Source organism: Amblyomma mixtum, chromosome 3 (genome assembly GCF_055824585.1).
Source record: "Amblyomma mixtum isolate Tamu chromosome 3, ASM5582458v1, whole genome shotgun sequence".
Taxonomy (NCBI): Eukaryota; Metazoa; Arthropoda; class Arachnida; order Ixodida; family Ixodidae; genus Amblyomma; species Amblyomma mixtum.
In genome coordinates this window covers 133,733,438-133,750,067 of record NC_143014.1, presented here as the reverse complement: position 1 = coordinate 133,750,067, position 16,630 = coordinate 133,733,438, and the positions used below count along the sequence as shown (strand labels likewise).

Genomic DNA, 16,630 nt, shown 5'->3' with positions numbered 1-16,630 from the left:
GCTCTTATCCATGTGCGTCGCTTCGACTTCGGTAGCATAGGAAATCTTACGTCAACAATCACGGGCATCATGCCACCGAACATGCGTGTGTCACGTTAGTTCTTACTTTTGCCTTCAGACACGGGCGAAAGACGCAGGCAACGAAAAAAGAAAATATTTTTTCTTTGTAATCCACGCTCTCGATAATCACAAAGTACGTGCCAGGATAAACGAAGTAGAAGAATGTGTTCTTTTACCGATGTTCAGCCCTCCACGCTCAAGTATTGTAAGCATTTTATCTTTACCAACAGCGCATGTATAGTCACATATGAGAAGCCTATATTTGGCCTGCAGCGTCCGGTCAGTAACCACCACTGAGAACTTGTTGGCGTCCTACTTCGGCTGAATGCGGTCAAAGCAGCACAATTCGACTAACGTCGACATTGCTGTAGCGGCTGCGGCGTTCTATTCCTGAGCGTGAGGTCAAAGTTTCGATCCCAGTCACAGCGATAATATTTTGATGGAGGCGAAATGCAAAACGGTACACACCAAGAACCCCAGTTTGTCGAAGTTAAACCTGAGCCCTCCGCTACGGCATGCCGACCTCTCAATTTCGGCCCGTAAAATCCATTAATTATAACCAAAGTGAACTTCTATGGACGGGCGAAAACATCGGCCGTGTGCACGGGCGCAGCTTAATGCAGAAGTTCGAATTTCACCGCCAGAAAGCAGGTTTGTCGCTAGCACGACAGCGGCGATATAGTTCCGACGCCGCACATCGCGCCTGAACCCGATCTGCCGCATAGTAGGCGCGGATAAAAGCCAGTTTCTCGAGTATAAGTGCGCTGCTACACTCGTTGGTGCCGCGCGCTGGAGCAAGGAATCAAACCGGTACTAGCGATGCGCTGTAAGTTGAGCTGACGAGCGACTGCTATGCGTCAAGCTCAGCGCTAGCCTGCGCTTATGTCGCAGTTGCGTGTTCCTGTTCTGTGAAAGCTCTAGCCGGTATCAAACGCATACCCCCGCCTTCTCGTATTCTTGTCTTTTTTTTTTTTTTGCCGAACCCTACGCCGATATTACGAGTGCACGTCACGACTATCGTTTGTTTGTAGGTCCGCAGGTGAAACGGCTTCGTAAAGTGAAAAAAAAAAAAGAGACATATAGAAGGAGGCCTTTTGTGCACAAGAATCTTGGAAGGCAAAAATAAGTATAGGGCACCGAGGATCATAAATGTAGTGGTAGAGAAAAGTTCTACCTCGTTCATCACCTTAGGTATTGTGAGAAATTCGCCTTCATCTCGCAACCATCGACGGCGTCTTCTCTTTAGATCAATAAAGTTATAACCACAAAAACGTCACTTCATGTACCAACATCACCCTCATAAATGCTTATACGCCAGAGGTATTTTAGAGACGCAGGAAGAAGCGGTCTTTATGCAAGCACAGCTTGAGCTTCCCTCAAGAAAAGGAACTATCAGTTCTCTCGACCGAGAGAGGAAGGCAGCGATACGCGCTTTTGTAAAAATACTTTCTTAAGAGGAGCAGGCGAAAGGAAGTGCAGCTCGCATTTCCTGACCGAGCACTAGACCGGCTCAGTGCGGCCGCGCTCAGCTCCTGGCATTCGAACGCAATCACTATAATGAGGAATGCTTGGCACAAATGCTGCCCGGGCGCGACAGGACTCTGTGTGCCTTACTGGGAAAATTTTTTAGTGATGCCATCCTTTTACAAGAACGCCACCCCTTCCTGTAAATTATCCGGCATGATTGAGAAACAACAGACAACAGTGCAAATATACAGAAACTAAACTGGCACCAGGTGGCAGTTAACGTCAGTTTTTGACAGGACAAGGCGAGCATACGGACGTCAGCCAAGAACACTATTTGCGTGCCGCCGGGCGTACTGTGAGACAACAATCCGGAGAACGGCTTACGATATGCATTATACACATCACTCTAGAGGGACACACCCGCAGCTGCATTCTGAAAAGGGCGTCACACAACTGAATCCCTGGACCCCATTGGGATGACCTGTGCATTCAACCCAACAGGACCGCAAACAAAGTAATATGGAAGTTAGTGGGATCTCCCTAACGGCAGAAAAAAAAAAACAGCAATAGAAACGGCAAATGAAAGAAAAACACCCGGACAAGAGATGGATGCTCCAATCACCCTGAAATTGACTGGCCTGCAACGTGCGACCGCTCCAGGCAGGCAGGCAGGCAGGCAGGCTGGTGCGCGTTTACTATGCCTACCTTTGTATCAAGCGGCCAAGACGCTTTCACACACAAGAAATTTTTATGATGAACTCATGGAGATTCAAAACAAGACTCTCATCACTCCGGCTTTACGTCTCGGAGGAAAACTGAACCGACGCGCAAAAAATGCCTCGCGGGGCTACACAGGGGACACAAGCAGAGAGCTTCGATCGCCGTTGGGGCCACAGGTTTCAACGGCGATTGAGACTCTCGCGTAGAGCACTGAGGTTCTGGCGCGATGCTGCAGCGCAGAGGAAGAAAGAAGGGAGCGGCGGCCCGGTGGGCGACTCACCGAGTTTCTGGATCTCGTATCCGACCGGCGGGCGCAGCACCCGGCGGGACCAGGCGGAGCGCACCACTTCGAGCGTGTACTCGTTGCCGGAGACGAAGATGGTCGAAGGGATCAGGTAGCCGCGGTATTCCAGGCAGGCGACGCTTTGCACCAGGCACTGGTTCCAGAAGCATTGCGCGTTTTCGTGCACGAAGCCGCGGAACAGCGACCAACCGGGCGGGCCCGCCCTGTCCTGGGCCGCGTCATCCTGGTCGTCGTCGCTGCCCACCCGGCGACACACTACCACCAGGCAGTTGCCCAGCAGCAGGCAGCGGCGCCTGTCCTCCGGTCGCGGTGCCATCGCAGCACCAGCACCGATCACATGGCACGTCAACACACCAACGAGCACCGTCGCCGCTGCGTCTGCTGGCTGCCGCGCGCGCACCGCCGCCCAACAATATCCTCACGCACGCTCGCTGGATGCTCCCGCCGCAACCACACTCCGGCCGGCCCAACGCGCTTCTGCTGCCGCCTCCTGCCCTGCACTCCGCTGAGGACAGGTTGCTCCTCGCTCGCCCAGAGGGAAAGGCGCGCGGACGCTCCTGAGGGGCGAGGGGCGCGAGGAGGGCGCCGCGGGCCTGCTTCCCTCGGCGCCGCACGAGGCAGCTGGCGACGCGATGCGGCCGAGGGGCACAACGGACAGGTCTTCTACGGGCGGGCAGGTGCGAGAGCGCTGGCCGCGGAGCAGGTACCGTCCTGCTGCTCCTCACGCCGGCGAAACGGACGTGTCCCCAACAGGTGACCCAGTGACGAGTGCAGTGTTGACAGTGACGACCACAAGACGTGCGTTACAAGTGCATTCTCTTTCCTAGCGTAGAGGACACACTGATTGTACGCGTGCTAACAAGCCGCCTGAAGGCGCACTGATAAAGCGACCACAGCAGACCTTGTTACACCGCCTCACACAAGCGGCCTCATGGCATATGGTGGGTCAACTGTTTTCTTTTGGCAGTCGGGGAGGCCATAGTCGTGCAAGACCACCTCGTCTCCACCTAAATAAGCCTTCCTCCCTAATTGTCAAGGGCCCAACTTGCTTTAGCATTTCATTAATAAAAGATTGTTGGGTCAGTTAGAGTGTGATGCAAGAGAACGGCGACGCAGTTATGACAGCACAAGAAAGGGAACGCCGCATACGCTCACTACACCCGTTCAAGCCTTTGTACTTGCACATGTCTACGTCAGGTCGATGACATTTACATCAGCGGCCAGCGTTCAACACTTCGGGCATGTGCTGGATCCAGTGTCTTCTGGGAAGCTCCATCGCCACGTGTCCGACGAAGTTAAGGTGGTCCAACCTCAATCCGTCTGAGGGACAGGTCCTCAAACCTCGTTAAGAACACGGGACAACGAGGGCAGTTGTGTTCCTCCTTAATGATGAAGCTAGGACGGGAAGGGTGGAGCGGGGATCAACTGATAGACTGAAGGGGGTTACGTTAGTGCTCGGCACCTGGAGCGGTGAGGCGTCTACTTTTCTGTGATCTGCGCCTTCAGCATCTTCTTGTGTGCAATGTCGTAATCTTATACAGTGTATGTATCTCCTGATAGTGTCGTATATTGCCACTCTTTTGAGTTGTTTGATAGCAGCTAAGCAGTTTGTAAATACCTACTTCTGTTATAGGTCCTAGCTTCTCTAGAGCCTCCACGCATCGCGGATAACGAGGCATCATGACAAGTGTGTCCGTGTGTCGCGTCATGTATTCATATTACGTATTATTTCGGTCTGTGCCGGGTTAGAAATAGCTGCATTACCGCCGCCCTCTTCGGCCGACGCACCCGCATATGCTTGCCTGTTCCTGAACATTTATGTATTTATTTATTTTTACAATACCCACAGCGCCAGCATGGTATACAGTGCGGGGGGGGGGGGGGATATCACAAACAAAAATCTACGTGGAATTTGGCATTGGCATATAATAACACTCAAAGCAAGCGCGGGGTCACTTTTATCTGTGGGAGCACTCAGCAACGAACCTGGAAAAAGAAATACTAAGAAACTTTTATACGATCCGCGGTGGATCGTTTGAATGCGTCAGCATTTCTGTTGCTGCTGAGTCTGTTGTAGCTCCGCCTGAAGGGTATGAAGTGATAACGTTAATGGGTTAATGCCTATATATGCTGAATTTGTCATTCTCTACTTTAGATTCTTAAACAACTGGGAGTCCTCACATCACTCCTGGCACAGTGGTGCAGTGGTTAAGAGATGCGCCAATGCCCGGCAGGTGGCTGTTTCAAACACAACCTTACACACAGACCGTGAGCTTTAACGCTGTCGTTCTGCAATTTCAGAGATGCGCGTCAGCCGCTGAGCTGCCTCTCTCGCCTCATTCTGCCATCCAAAGAGATGAAACATCGTCATTCATTTACAATGGCTTCATTTCCTAGTAACGAAGAAAATAATAGTCAAAGGAGCGGTACTATCATAAAACTAGATGTTTTTGGGAGCGAAGGATGCGAACGAAAGAATTGCCGAACAGAAACTGCAAAAGGAACGAAATACGCGTGTTGGTGAAGGTTTCTGCCCTTATGCCTTTTGTAAAATTCTACCTTCCGTTTCAGTAATAATGATAATGATAGTTTCACAGAGCATCACCATCACAGTGACCTCCATCAATAAATAAGTCAGTTCATAAGCCGTGCTTGATTTAAACATCACTTCTATTATTTATATGAACTATGGGACAAAGGGTAAAAACGGTCTGAGCCACCAAATACTGCTCCTGGACACGCGTTCATAGAACTACAGATCTGTTTCCTCACAGAGGCACAATGTGTTGCAGAACTGGTTTCACGTTTTACATGCCCGGCTGAGAAAGAGTAGGGGAATGGGATGGCAGACACGAGCCAAGGAGACTGGAGTACCTAACCCTATCCCGCGTAAACCGCTCATAACGCCTTAGTTTCCCTTATGGGTTGTAAATATTTTAGAAGTAATACAAAAGCAGTTTTCTGGAGGGTATACCAATTCATTTCATAACCCATTCATTGTAAAAAGCGCTCTCGTGGTAAACTGCACCGAAAAACAGTTAATTAGCAGTTAAATGAGCCCTTGGAATCGATGGTTACATTGGATTCGTGTATGAAAGCCGCAATGTTATGTTTAACCCTGTAATGACAGCCGCATCACATGGATTAAAGAGTGCACAAATGTCGGTGTGTTGAAGCTTGCAAAATAACAGGAAACTTTCAGAGGGATACAAAAACACCATTGCCCGCATATTAACGCGATAGCGTTAATGACCCCGTTCTCCACATTATCCGGCGTCGGCGTTGTGAGCGAAAACTCACGGGTATGGCTCTGGCAGGTGGTCGCCAGAGAGCAACCAAGGAGGCACGTGGGCCACTAGGTCACACCTTCGCGCCGTCATCACCTGCCCACCGGATAGCGAGGAAAATGCCCACCGTGGCAGATGGCAGTTGAATTAATGATTGGTCGCTCGGGAAGAGCAATCCAGAACCGCGCAAGGCCTACCGTTGGGAGTAGCTGCCATCGCACGGCAGTGGCACTTCGCTTAACCGCCCCATTACTGCGCAAGGAGTATGAGAACTCCCAGGGATCTATGAATGTAAAGAAGAGAATGACCCTCTGGTATGCATCAAGATGTAGCTTTTGGCCGCCGCGGTGGCTCAGTGGTTATGGCACTCGGCTGCTGACCTGAAAGACGCGGGTTCGATCCCGGCCGCGGCGGTCGAATTTGGATGGAGGCGAAATTCTGGAGGCCCGTGTACTGTGCGATGTCAGTACACGTTGAAGAACCCCAGGTGGTCGAAATTTCCGGAGCCCTTCACTACGGTGTCCCTAGCCTGAATCACTTTGTGGTGCTAAACCCTCATAAACCGAAACCTTAAGGCAGAGCTTAATTGTACCCTCCAGTTCTTTTCGCCATGTTCATTGTCAGCTCCCAGAGGTGCAGGGGGCCCACTGTCAGATACTCACAACTCACACCAAAAGCGAACCCTCACCTCTAAACAGCCCGAAATTTTAAAGGGCCCGCTGCTATACGCCGGCAGCCGGTATACGGTTTAATTGTGGCCTTTGTTATTGATTCATTCAATGTGCACGTGCGCAGTTTAATTGTTTTGCTGGTGTCATCTACAGTTAGGGGGACTTGATTTGGAGATGAAAAGTTGGCTGTTGCCCAAAGCCGGAGTAGCCACTGTGCACAGGCGGGCTTGCCACGACAACTATAAAACAACAGCGCATGTGTGTCTGTTGAAGCAGGAAGACCAGCGCCGGATGAACGTTTTCGTCAGGCCGCTAACGAGAGCTAACAACAGGCTGCTGAGTGGGCTTGGTCAGCGCCTCCTCTATACTTTCTGTGCCTGGGAGAACGAGAGGCGAACAATGGGAGCCCGCCGTCGGGGCTAGTACGGCCTTTCGCCGCCACGCGCCGCCACCGGAGTAGGATCACCGCCGCCCCGTCGCTCATAGAAACGCAGACCGTTCGCAGTTGTTCTGTCGTTGAGTTTTCGGCTGCATTCATGCTGTTTCAAGTACAATCAGAACTTTTCTTAAAAGGGAGCTCAGAAGCACTTGTCGCTAAGGGTAACCGGACCATTTTAGTCGTGTCTTTCGCGGCTACTGCTGTGCAATGCGCTCGCGCGTCGTCTGCTGTGCTGATATGACAGCGCGCTTAAATCCACTGCGTGGAAAATTGTTCTGTCACCTTTAAGTTCGCTTGTCTGAGGGTCTCTATTTGAAAGCAGTGCTTGGCAGCAGCTAATACTGAAAGCTTGGGCTCTGAAAGAGCTCCGTCGCGTGCTGTTGTTTACTCATGTAAGCAGCTCGTAAAGCCGTTAGACTGCTTCCAAAGCGGTACCTGACCCCGCGTTTCCTTCGTAAAGTTTTTGAGAGTTACCATTGTCGCCACCGCAGCCAGAGTTGGCGCCAGAAAATGTGGAGCTTTGCCAACTGGTTTCATCATTTGATCTGCCGCGCACTTCCTGCAAGACTGCATGGTGTCTCGAGTCGCATCGTTGACGTTCAACTTGAGCGTGTATGGTACGCGCGAAAAATGCACCCTGCTGTCAGTGCCACCAGCTATGTAACGTGAGACGCTGCATCATCTGCATGCGCATAACGCTGCGCAGATATAGAGGTTCATATATTCAATATCAGAGCGTTGTGAGTCAACACTTACTCAAACTCGAAAAAAAAATATTTATTGTGGAGGCTAACTTCTACGCGGCAGTAAAACGTACGCCATCCTCACAGCCTCGCGTACTTTCGCGAAAGGGGCTTTTTTGTGAAATGTTTAACTATGTCATGCTTGTCACTGGCATTGAATGCGTAGTTGCAGAGAAGCGGCCTCAGGAAGCGAACCGATATAAGGTTCATGAGCTCGTTGATGCCATCGCTCTTGCACTGCGTCAACTTTGAAGCACAAAGGGCTGAGACAGCGTGCTCTACTAATGTAGTGATAGGCTTTTTCAAGGTCTGATCGTCCTGCAGGGCGCGGTCAGCAAAAGCTCTTAATGTGTCGAGAACGAAGAGAAGTTGATCTGACCGGTAGAGCAGCCCACCTCGGTCTTGGCTGCGGGTGAACTGAAGGAGTGGCTGGTTGCTAACCGGCTTCGTACACAAAGTAAGGCAGTTCTCGCAATCCATATGCTCGCCAACAACTCGTGCAATGTAACCGCCCACATAAGCGGTAGCCGAGATCTGAAGCGATGGCAGGTGCTGTGGAAAAATCGTGGTAGTAAGCCTCTGAAGCACCAATCTTGCTCTCGACAGCTTTGGCGCTGCTTGCACAGTCGACGTCAGGGGAGGCTTTGGAGCTGAACTAGAAGTTGGTTGCGCAGAAGAAAGGACGTCAGCGGGTAGGAGTCTTGGCATCGAAGCACATTCTTTGTGGGCAATATTGGATACCGAATTAGACGCAGCGATCCCGGTCTTCAGTACCTTTTCGAGACCTGACAATGCAGCCCGAACATCCAACATGTTACACCCGAATGACATTCGCAAACTACCAAACAAGGATTCAATAGGATCGCTGCTGAATTTTCGGGTGAGGACGAAAAAGAACTCTTCAGTCAGCATGCTGACTGAAGAATTCTTTTTCGACCTCACCCGAAAATTCAGCAGCGATCCTATTGCAGATATTTGACACACGCCACTGTAGAATAGGTAGTGATCAGAATTGCCTGATAGGTTTCGTCTGTGAGAAATTCACGGGTATGCCCAGATCTTTTTTTAGCCCTTCTAAATACATAGGGAAAGTGACTGCAAGCCATTCAAGCCGCGTATCAGCACTGTCGTCGAATTGGCGAGCATCCGGAAAATGTTGGTGAATGTGCTGCGTCGTGTTGCTGATATCGTGAAGCACGAACCACCAATAAACGTTCTTCACGAACGTAATGGTTGGCCCTGCAGCTGAATATGACACGGCAGAAGTGCGCCCAGCCTGATCCTTGAAAAATAAACAAGAATCGTACTCCGCGCGGCCGATCAGTAGTAGCCGAGCTTCTCGTATCCTCGAAGAGCGCGGGCATCGAGGCACCCTACGTATTCTTAGGGAGCCTGCATGTACCGGTACATGCAGGCTCCCTACGTATTCTACTCACACAGCGCCTCCTTGCGGCAGCCACGAGCGGCGGCGGAGCCGGCGCCCGACGGCCTGAGGAGAGCGTTCGCCCAGACACAGAAAGTATATAGGAGGCGCTGGCTTGGTGAAGCACTTTCTTCTTTTTACACAGATGCTGCTCGGACCAGCAGGAACCACTGGCAACTGGGACTGGACTTCAAATGTTCGGCGTCATGTTTCGGAAACGCTGGCTATTCAGCAGGGTCATGCGCAACACTCTGCGGTGTTATCAACACAGTTAACGACTCTTTTTCCGCCCGGGGATGATGCATCAAGTATAATCACAACACTGGACCTGCTCCGCCCCTTCGGCCAACCAGACGCGGGCCCATTTCAGTGGGCTTGGTGGCACCGTCGAGCATGGAAAACCACTTTCTTCTTTTTGCGCACGTTAGAAAGAACTGTTCATTTACTAAGTGTTACAAAAGTAATGCTATTTGTGTGGTGGTGCTAACAAGCCCTGAGTGTGCTTTGTGTTGTGCTTGCGAGGCTTTTCGAAATGCCCGCTCGATGATGATGTTACTAAGCGGCGACATTGAGGAAAATCCAGGCCCAGTCACGCACGACGAGATATTAGAAGGGGTTAACGAAATTAAGGCCTCGCAGCACACTCTAGCAGAAGGATTGCAGGGCGTTCAATCCAGACTGACAGAAATAGAAGTTACTCTTGCATTGCTTAAACAACAGCACGAAAAACTAGAACAGTGTGAACAGCAAGTAACCGCAATGGGCAAAGATATCGAAAGGTTGAGCAAAAAAACTAGACATGGAAAACAGAAGCCGCAGGAATAACATTATTGTTTACGGGCTGGAAGAAAAAAGTGATGAAAGTGGTAGAGATCCAAAGCAAGCGGTAGTTAAAGGTGTGTTCATGTACAAACTCGGTGTAGAAACCAGATCAGTCGAGCGAGTACACCGTATCGGAAAGAAAAAAGATAACAGTACAATGCCTGTAATTATAAGGTTTTACGACTTTGCGGAAAAAATGGCTGTTTTTCGTAACGCCAAGAAGCTCAAAAATAACTCATTATTTATATCAGAAGACTTCTCGGCCCCAGTACGCGACATACGCAGTAAATTTTGGCAGTCCTCTAAAGCAGAACGAGATGCAGGTGATAAGGTAGCACTTTTATGCGAAGCATACTACTTTAGCTACCACTTCAGCCCTTCACCGTGGTTATGCGCCTCCAAATCACGTGATACATGACGTCACACCACGTGACACGATGACGTCACGATAGTGGAGAAACGGGGGCCCACCTCGCGCCGTCGCTGTGGTTGTGCGCCTCCAAATTACGCGACACGATGATGCTTCGCATTCTCCAGGCTTAACCAAGTTAAGCCTCAGCCATTTTTTTTTGACCAGCTTAAAGTGAACGATCAAGTGCATATATGGGATGACGTGCAGAAATGCAGGCTACCATTGAGCGACGTACGTCACGACGACGCCGAAAAGTCCAGTGCTAACAACGCATGACGGGCAGGAATTGTAAACTCGCTTTCTTTTATATGTTTTAATGCCAGGAGTATTGTGAACAAAGCTGAAAAATTAGAAGATATGTTGTTAATCCACTCTCCTGACATTGTCGTTGTTAGAGGGTCCCTGAAAGGGGTGTCTGAGGTTGGCAAACAAATACTTGCATTATGTAGAGCGTAGGCCACTGAACGTTCATGCCGCGTACAATACATCAAAGGCGAGTAGATAATTTACAATACATTTTCAAAAAATACCTCTCCCGAGCCTCGCGGCGACCAGCGGCGGTGAACTTCCGCCCGAATCCGTACTCATTACGTCAGTTTGTACTCTTTACGTCACAAGTGCTGGGCTATGATTGGTTCGCGGTGCCAACGTGAAATCACGCATTTAACAAACTAGAAGCTCTAGATACTTCACACTCTTACTCTTTTCGGAAACATTTCGCATTTCAGCAGGCAGAGTTGTCGTTTATATGCATGTTTACGCAGTTATTGTGTGTTCGGTGTCAGAAATTAGTATTGCACTTCCGGTTTACAATGTTTTCGTCTGCTCGTGCCGCTTGTGTCACTCCGCCGGCGCCTACGTCGAACCGAATCGAGAATCGAGGTGCGATTTGGAGTCACCGCACTACTGATTTCTGTCGCGACCTCCGTCGCATGCGCAATCAAAATGGACCGGCCGTGCTGTGTCGTTGGTTGCAAAGCCAGGGTTCGGCAAGATGTTGCCCTTCGGTACTGTCTGCCGAAAGATTGAAGTGAGCGAGCCGTCGTCGTCGTCAGGATTCAGCGCTCGATTTCTGAACGGCGTGTCCTTAAAAGCTTGGCCGACGCGCTGCACCGATCGTCGCTTGCGAACTGCCGCCCCACTACAAGCAGGGAGACACGGGGCGGTGAGCATCGCTGCGCCGCCCTACCCAAGCTCCGCTCACAACCGGTGTCGCACTTCGCCGCCGTGCAGCAATGCCTGAGCGCTGCTTGGGATGGTGTACAAATATCACAAGGCAAGATCGCCTTGTTATCAGAAATACTTCTCGAGCAGCGACAAAGCACGCCTGCTTATGTTGCGAGCTTTCGGCAACGGCACCGCTCGCGGGCGCTCAGGGCGACGAGCTCTGCTGCTGCCTGGCTGCCGTGGTCGTCGCTAGGCCTATTGCCTCTTCGGCATCGAAGCTGCAGCGGCCGGCGCTTCGGAAGTCGCCTGAGCTATAATACAAGGCTTACTCTACACATCGCTTTTCAGTCAACAGCATCATCTCACAATAAAATAATAGTATGGTCACTTTCCGCGACTCCTTCTGCAGCGAAGCGAGCGGGCGCCAGGCGAGTCGGAGCCCACGTCGGGCCAGCGGCAGCTGCGAGACGGTTGTGGCAAGAAATTTGCTCGTATCACAGTCGTTACCTTTACCAGCAGCTCAGTATTGGTCAGCGATCCTCAAAAATGACACATTTTTCACATTTCTTGTCCCAGGGTTTATTATTTACGTCAAGAACACACTTTAGCTCGTTTTTATGTCGCCGGCAGACGGGATCCAGGCTGGCCGGCCGGCCGGCATGCTCGGCGTACATCACGTTCGCACAAGAAAATGCAAAACAGCCATGATACCAGCGAGGATGCTTCCTAGATTCGAGCAACGAAAATATGTCTGTGCAAAAGTGGTTCTTTCGGCAACGACACCGCCTGCTGCAACGCCGCGCGACGAACTGCGCGCTGGTCCCAGGCTGCCCTAGTCGTCGCTAGGCCTATCTGGTTTCGCATTGAAACCGCAGCTGACGGCGCTTCGGAAGTTGCCTGCGCTATAATAAAAGGCCTACTATTCACATCGCTTTACTGCGAACTCGTCCCATAATAAAAGATATGTTCGATTTCCACGATGCCTTCAGCAACGGAGCTAGCAGACGGTAGGCGAACCGCACCAAGTAGCAGCAGCACCAAATAGGCTGTTGGATGAAATTTGCTTGTATCGCAGTCATCACTTTTACCAGCAACTCGGTATTGGCCAACGATCGTCAGAAATTATGCATTTTTGACATGCATCTATCCAAGGGCTTGCTATGGACGAGAACAAACAATACTAGCGCGTTTTTCAGTCGCCGGTGGCCGGCATCAAGGCTGGCAGGCCGGTCCGGCGTGGCTCGGCCCCGAGCGCCCTGAGCAGCGCGCTGTACGGCATCATGACGCTGCCGCTCTCCGCACTCGTATTGGCTCCCGCTTCCCGTCGTTGCGTTTTCCGCGCGCGGCTTGTCGTAGACATCCAGCAGGTTGGACGCAGGCGACGAGCTGCGATCGGTTGTTACGACGTCGTTCACAACGGCGCGCCGCAGCGAATCGCACACACTTTTCGCACATGTGTCCCCGCCTTAAGGCTGAAATCCCATTTCGGCACTCATCCGCAAAAGTCGTTCCTTCAGCTCGGGGTCTATAGTACGAGAGAAGCCGCAGCGAGGGTTGCGAGACACAGTGAACATAGCAGACAGCGGGAAAGCGAGCGAGCGAGCGATCGAGCGAAAGAGCGCGTCAACCGGAAGTAAACAAACCGATCTCGTCGATGACGTATTTGTGGGCGGAGCATGGTCCCGGCCTGTAATCTTTATTTTTTTATGGTTTGCTCCGGTGTACGAGTTGAGAGGGAAAAGGCTGGTGGTCATTTTTAATAGCCATTATCTCTGGTTCCGCACAAGGTAGATCAAAAATTTTTGCGGTAGGATGATGGATCGTTCAATGTCTATCAATACTTCGACTTCTCTTTGCCTACATGGACACCGTTTCAGGGACCCTTTAAGATAGAAGCCTACGGCGCCAGTAGCTCATTTCCCCCTACCGTGTCCGTCTGAAGTCTGGAGGTGGTTGACAATGATGACAGCGCGTCGCGCGCTTCGGACGCTGTCGGACGCGGGGAGGAAGACCGCGAACAGCCTTGTCAGGGTCGCAAAGGGCTGACGACCGTTTCCCATGGAAGGGAGACTAGCTCTCAAGTGGGTGGGGGTCAGTGGTGTCGGCGACTTCTGAAGCGACCAAGCGGTGGACTTTACTGGCGCCTCGTTAGGTTGCATATTCCCAGGAAAAGTGCGCGGTCCGCCGAGTCGGGCTCTGGCGAGCACTGGGCTCCGCCCACTTGTATGTACAGTGCCATCGCAGCAGTATTGGTTGAAATGGGCCAAAGCACATTTAATAAAGGTCCGCCCAATTATCGAAGGTATTAAAACCCGCTGCAAACAAAGAGCAGGAGGAGCGCGCCGAGTCCCAGTCTCGGCCGCTTTTAGACAGCCTTTCTTTTAACCGCCTTTTTCTCCTGTTGCCTTTATTTTTGTTCCCGTCTTCAATACATAAGTTTGTCTATCAAGAAGTTTGGAGTTGCTGCCCCAACCGGCAACGTGTCGCCGGACGAGTGGACGAAGGCGCGAAGTGCCCTTCGAACTGCTAAAAACGTACGATCATAGACGAACCGGCCATTCCGACGACGATCCGGAGGAGAAACTTAACTGGTGCCGTGACCAGAATGACCAGTGTTTCAAGTTAACTGTCGTCATCACCGAAACGTGGCTACACGCTGATATTCATGATTCAGAAATAGCCCCTCCCTGTTATTCTCTTCTTCGCTGCGACCGCGATGGCCGCGAGGGCGGTGTTGCTATCGCAATACGGCAGGGTTTATCTTTTCGAAAAGAACCAGGCATTCCAGACCATGAAAGAGTGTGGTGCACAGTATATGCCCATGAGTCGCCTGTACTAATAGGCGGTATATATAGGACACCAAACGCGTCTGACGATTACATGGCGAAAATTCATGATTTCCTTTGCGGCAGCTTGAAAGATCGTACTAAGCTAATTCTTATTGGTGATTTTAACCTGGCTACTATTGATTGGAGTACGCTGACAGCCGGTAATAGAGAGATTAGTAGTTGTGAGCTGCTTTTTAATATAGCGTTTAGTTTTTCCTTATCTCAGCTGGTCACAGAGCCAACGCGCATTCAGGGGCAAGCACATTTAATACTAGACCTCGCATTTGTTTCTATGCACCTAGAAGCAGACATTGCAATAGAAGAGTGCATATCAGACCATAAACTACTGCTGCTAACAGTTACTATTGGGAACATCAATACTGGTGGTCCAGTAACTGAATCACGTTACTTCAATAGAGCTGACGATGTCAGCATTATTGACTACCTTGAAGTAGCTGTAGAAACCTTTTCTTTTGAAAATTATGACAGAGTTAATGATCTATGGATAAAGCTAAAAGATATAATAGCACATTGTTAGGAAAAGTTCGTTCCCACGCCACTGAAACGTAAAAAACGCCGATGCCCGTGGATTACGCGCAGTGTGATCCACTTAAAAAGAAAACTACAAAGGATGCGAAAGAAAAAAAGGAATCACGAAGATATCCGTTTACTTAGTGACGAGCTGAAAACCGCTATTGGGAACACAAGAAGTGTTTTCTTTTCAACAAAACCCATAAATTTTATTGCACAGCACCCACAAAAGTTCTGGCGCTACCTTTCCAGGCCGGCTAACCGCGTGACCCAGGTAGAAGTAAATGGAACTATATAATCGAGGAAGCTCGCACTGTCGCCGACACATTTAACAGATACTTTCAGTCCGTTTTAACGCGTACACCGGCGCTTACAGAAAGTGAAACTGCTATGGATTCTGCATTATCGATGTCTGATATAGTCTTCACTTCACCAGCGCTGCGACGAGGAACAAAGACAGAGAAGGAAGGACAAGGACAAGCGCTACTAACAACTGAAAGTTTATTTGAAAAAACAACCGGGAAATGCATAAATACACGCTTACGCCAGCATAAAACCTCTTTGAATGGTGCTCCTTCATCACATCTGCCCCTTCATTACAGAGATTGTCATCTGAACAAGCCCGGTGTGTCCAAGGTGTCTAATAAAAAAACATGCTTTCCACTGCTAAACAGGGCTAAGATTAAATTTAGACATCAAGATCAGCTGACTAGGGAGTTGTGTGAAGCCTATCACATTCACAAGAACAGCGACACGTGCGTTAACACACCATCTGTAACCATACATGAGGGCGAAATTTCGTATCTAGATTCGTAACTTTATTTTGCGTGCTTATTACGGGAAGGACAAGCGCTTTGGGTTGTCAGTTGTGTGCATATAATCTGTGTTTTTTCAAATAAACTTTCAGTTGTTAGTAGCGCTTGTCCTTGTCCTTCCTTCTCTGTCTTTGTTCCTCGTCGTAGCGCTGGTGAAGTGAAGATGTACTAACTAGCTCAAACCACGATTTTGCTGATATAGTCATAACTCGAGAAGGTATACTCAACTTATTGCTACAAACTGACGTTAAAAAGTCTTCGGGTCCTGACAATATTTAAAATGTCTTCCTTCGGCGTTACGCCGAGCAGATAACTCCCTTCCTGCATGTAATATTTGCCTCTTCGATTCAAACAGCCACCCTGCCGACAGACTGGCTCTGCGCAAAGGTACTTCCGATTCACAAAGGAGGCAACAAGGTTCTGGTAAACACTTACAGGCCGATTTCACTCACGAGTTGCTCTTGTAAAATAATGGAGCATATCATCACCAAGGCAAATACCTACTTAAAAGATAACAGCCTACTTTACACCAAACAACATGGATTTCGTAAAGGGCTTTCTACCGTAACTCAACTTCTGGAAATAACGCATGACTTTGCAGCAGTAATTAACCCGAGACTTCAAGTTGACGCCATATTCATAGACTTTGCCAAAGCATTTGACAGAGTGCCCCATCCCAAATTAATTGACAAGCTGAAAAATATCGGGATTCACATTAACATAGTAAACTGGATAACCGCTTACCTCTCAAACTTCAGTCAGTATATTAAAATAAATGGTACTGAATCTGAAGTATTAGATGTCTACTCCGGTGTTCCACGAGGGTCTGTGCTGGGCCCAATTCTTTTTCTCATATTCATTAATGACATTCACTCTCAAGTTGAACCTGGCGTAACGGTAAGGCTTTTTGCGGATGACTGCGTCATCTACACCACAGTGCG

At 49.9% G+C, this 16,630-nt stretch overlaps 1 protein-coding gene across 1 annotated transcript in view; it reads right to left on the bottom strand.

Annotated features, from left to right (window-relative positions):
* Positions 1–3,032, bottom strand: part of ko (Stork-head domain-containing protein knockout) — a 371,967-nt gene extending 368,935 nt beyond the window's left edge. Inside the window, exon 1 of the mRNA XM_089581223.1 lies at positions 2,528–3,032. Within this exon, the coding sequence (XP_089437349.1) occupies positions 2,528–2,867 (340 nt within the window). The 5' untranslated portion in view covers positions 2,868–3,032. The remainder of the gene's footprint in view (positions 1–2,527) is intronic.
* Between the last annotated feature and the right edge of the window lie 13,598 nt (positions 3,033–16,630).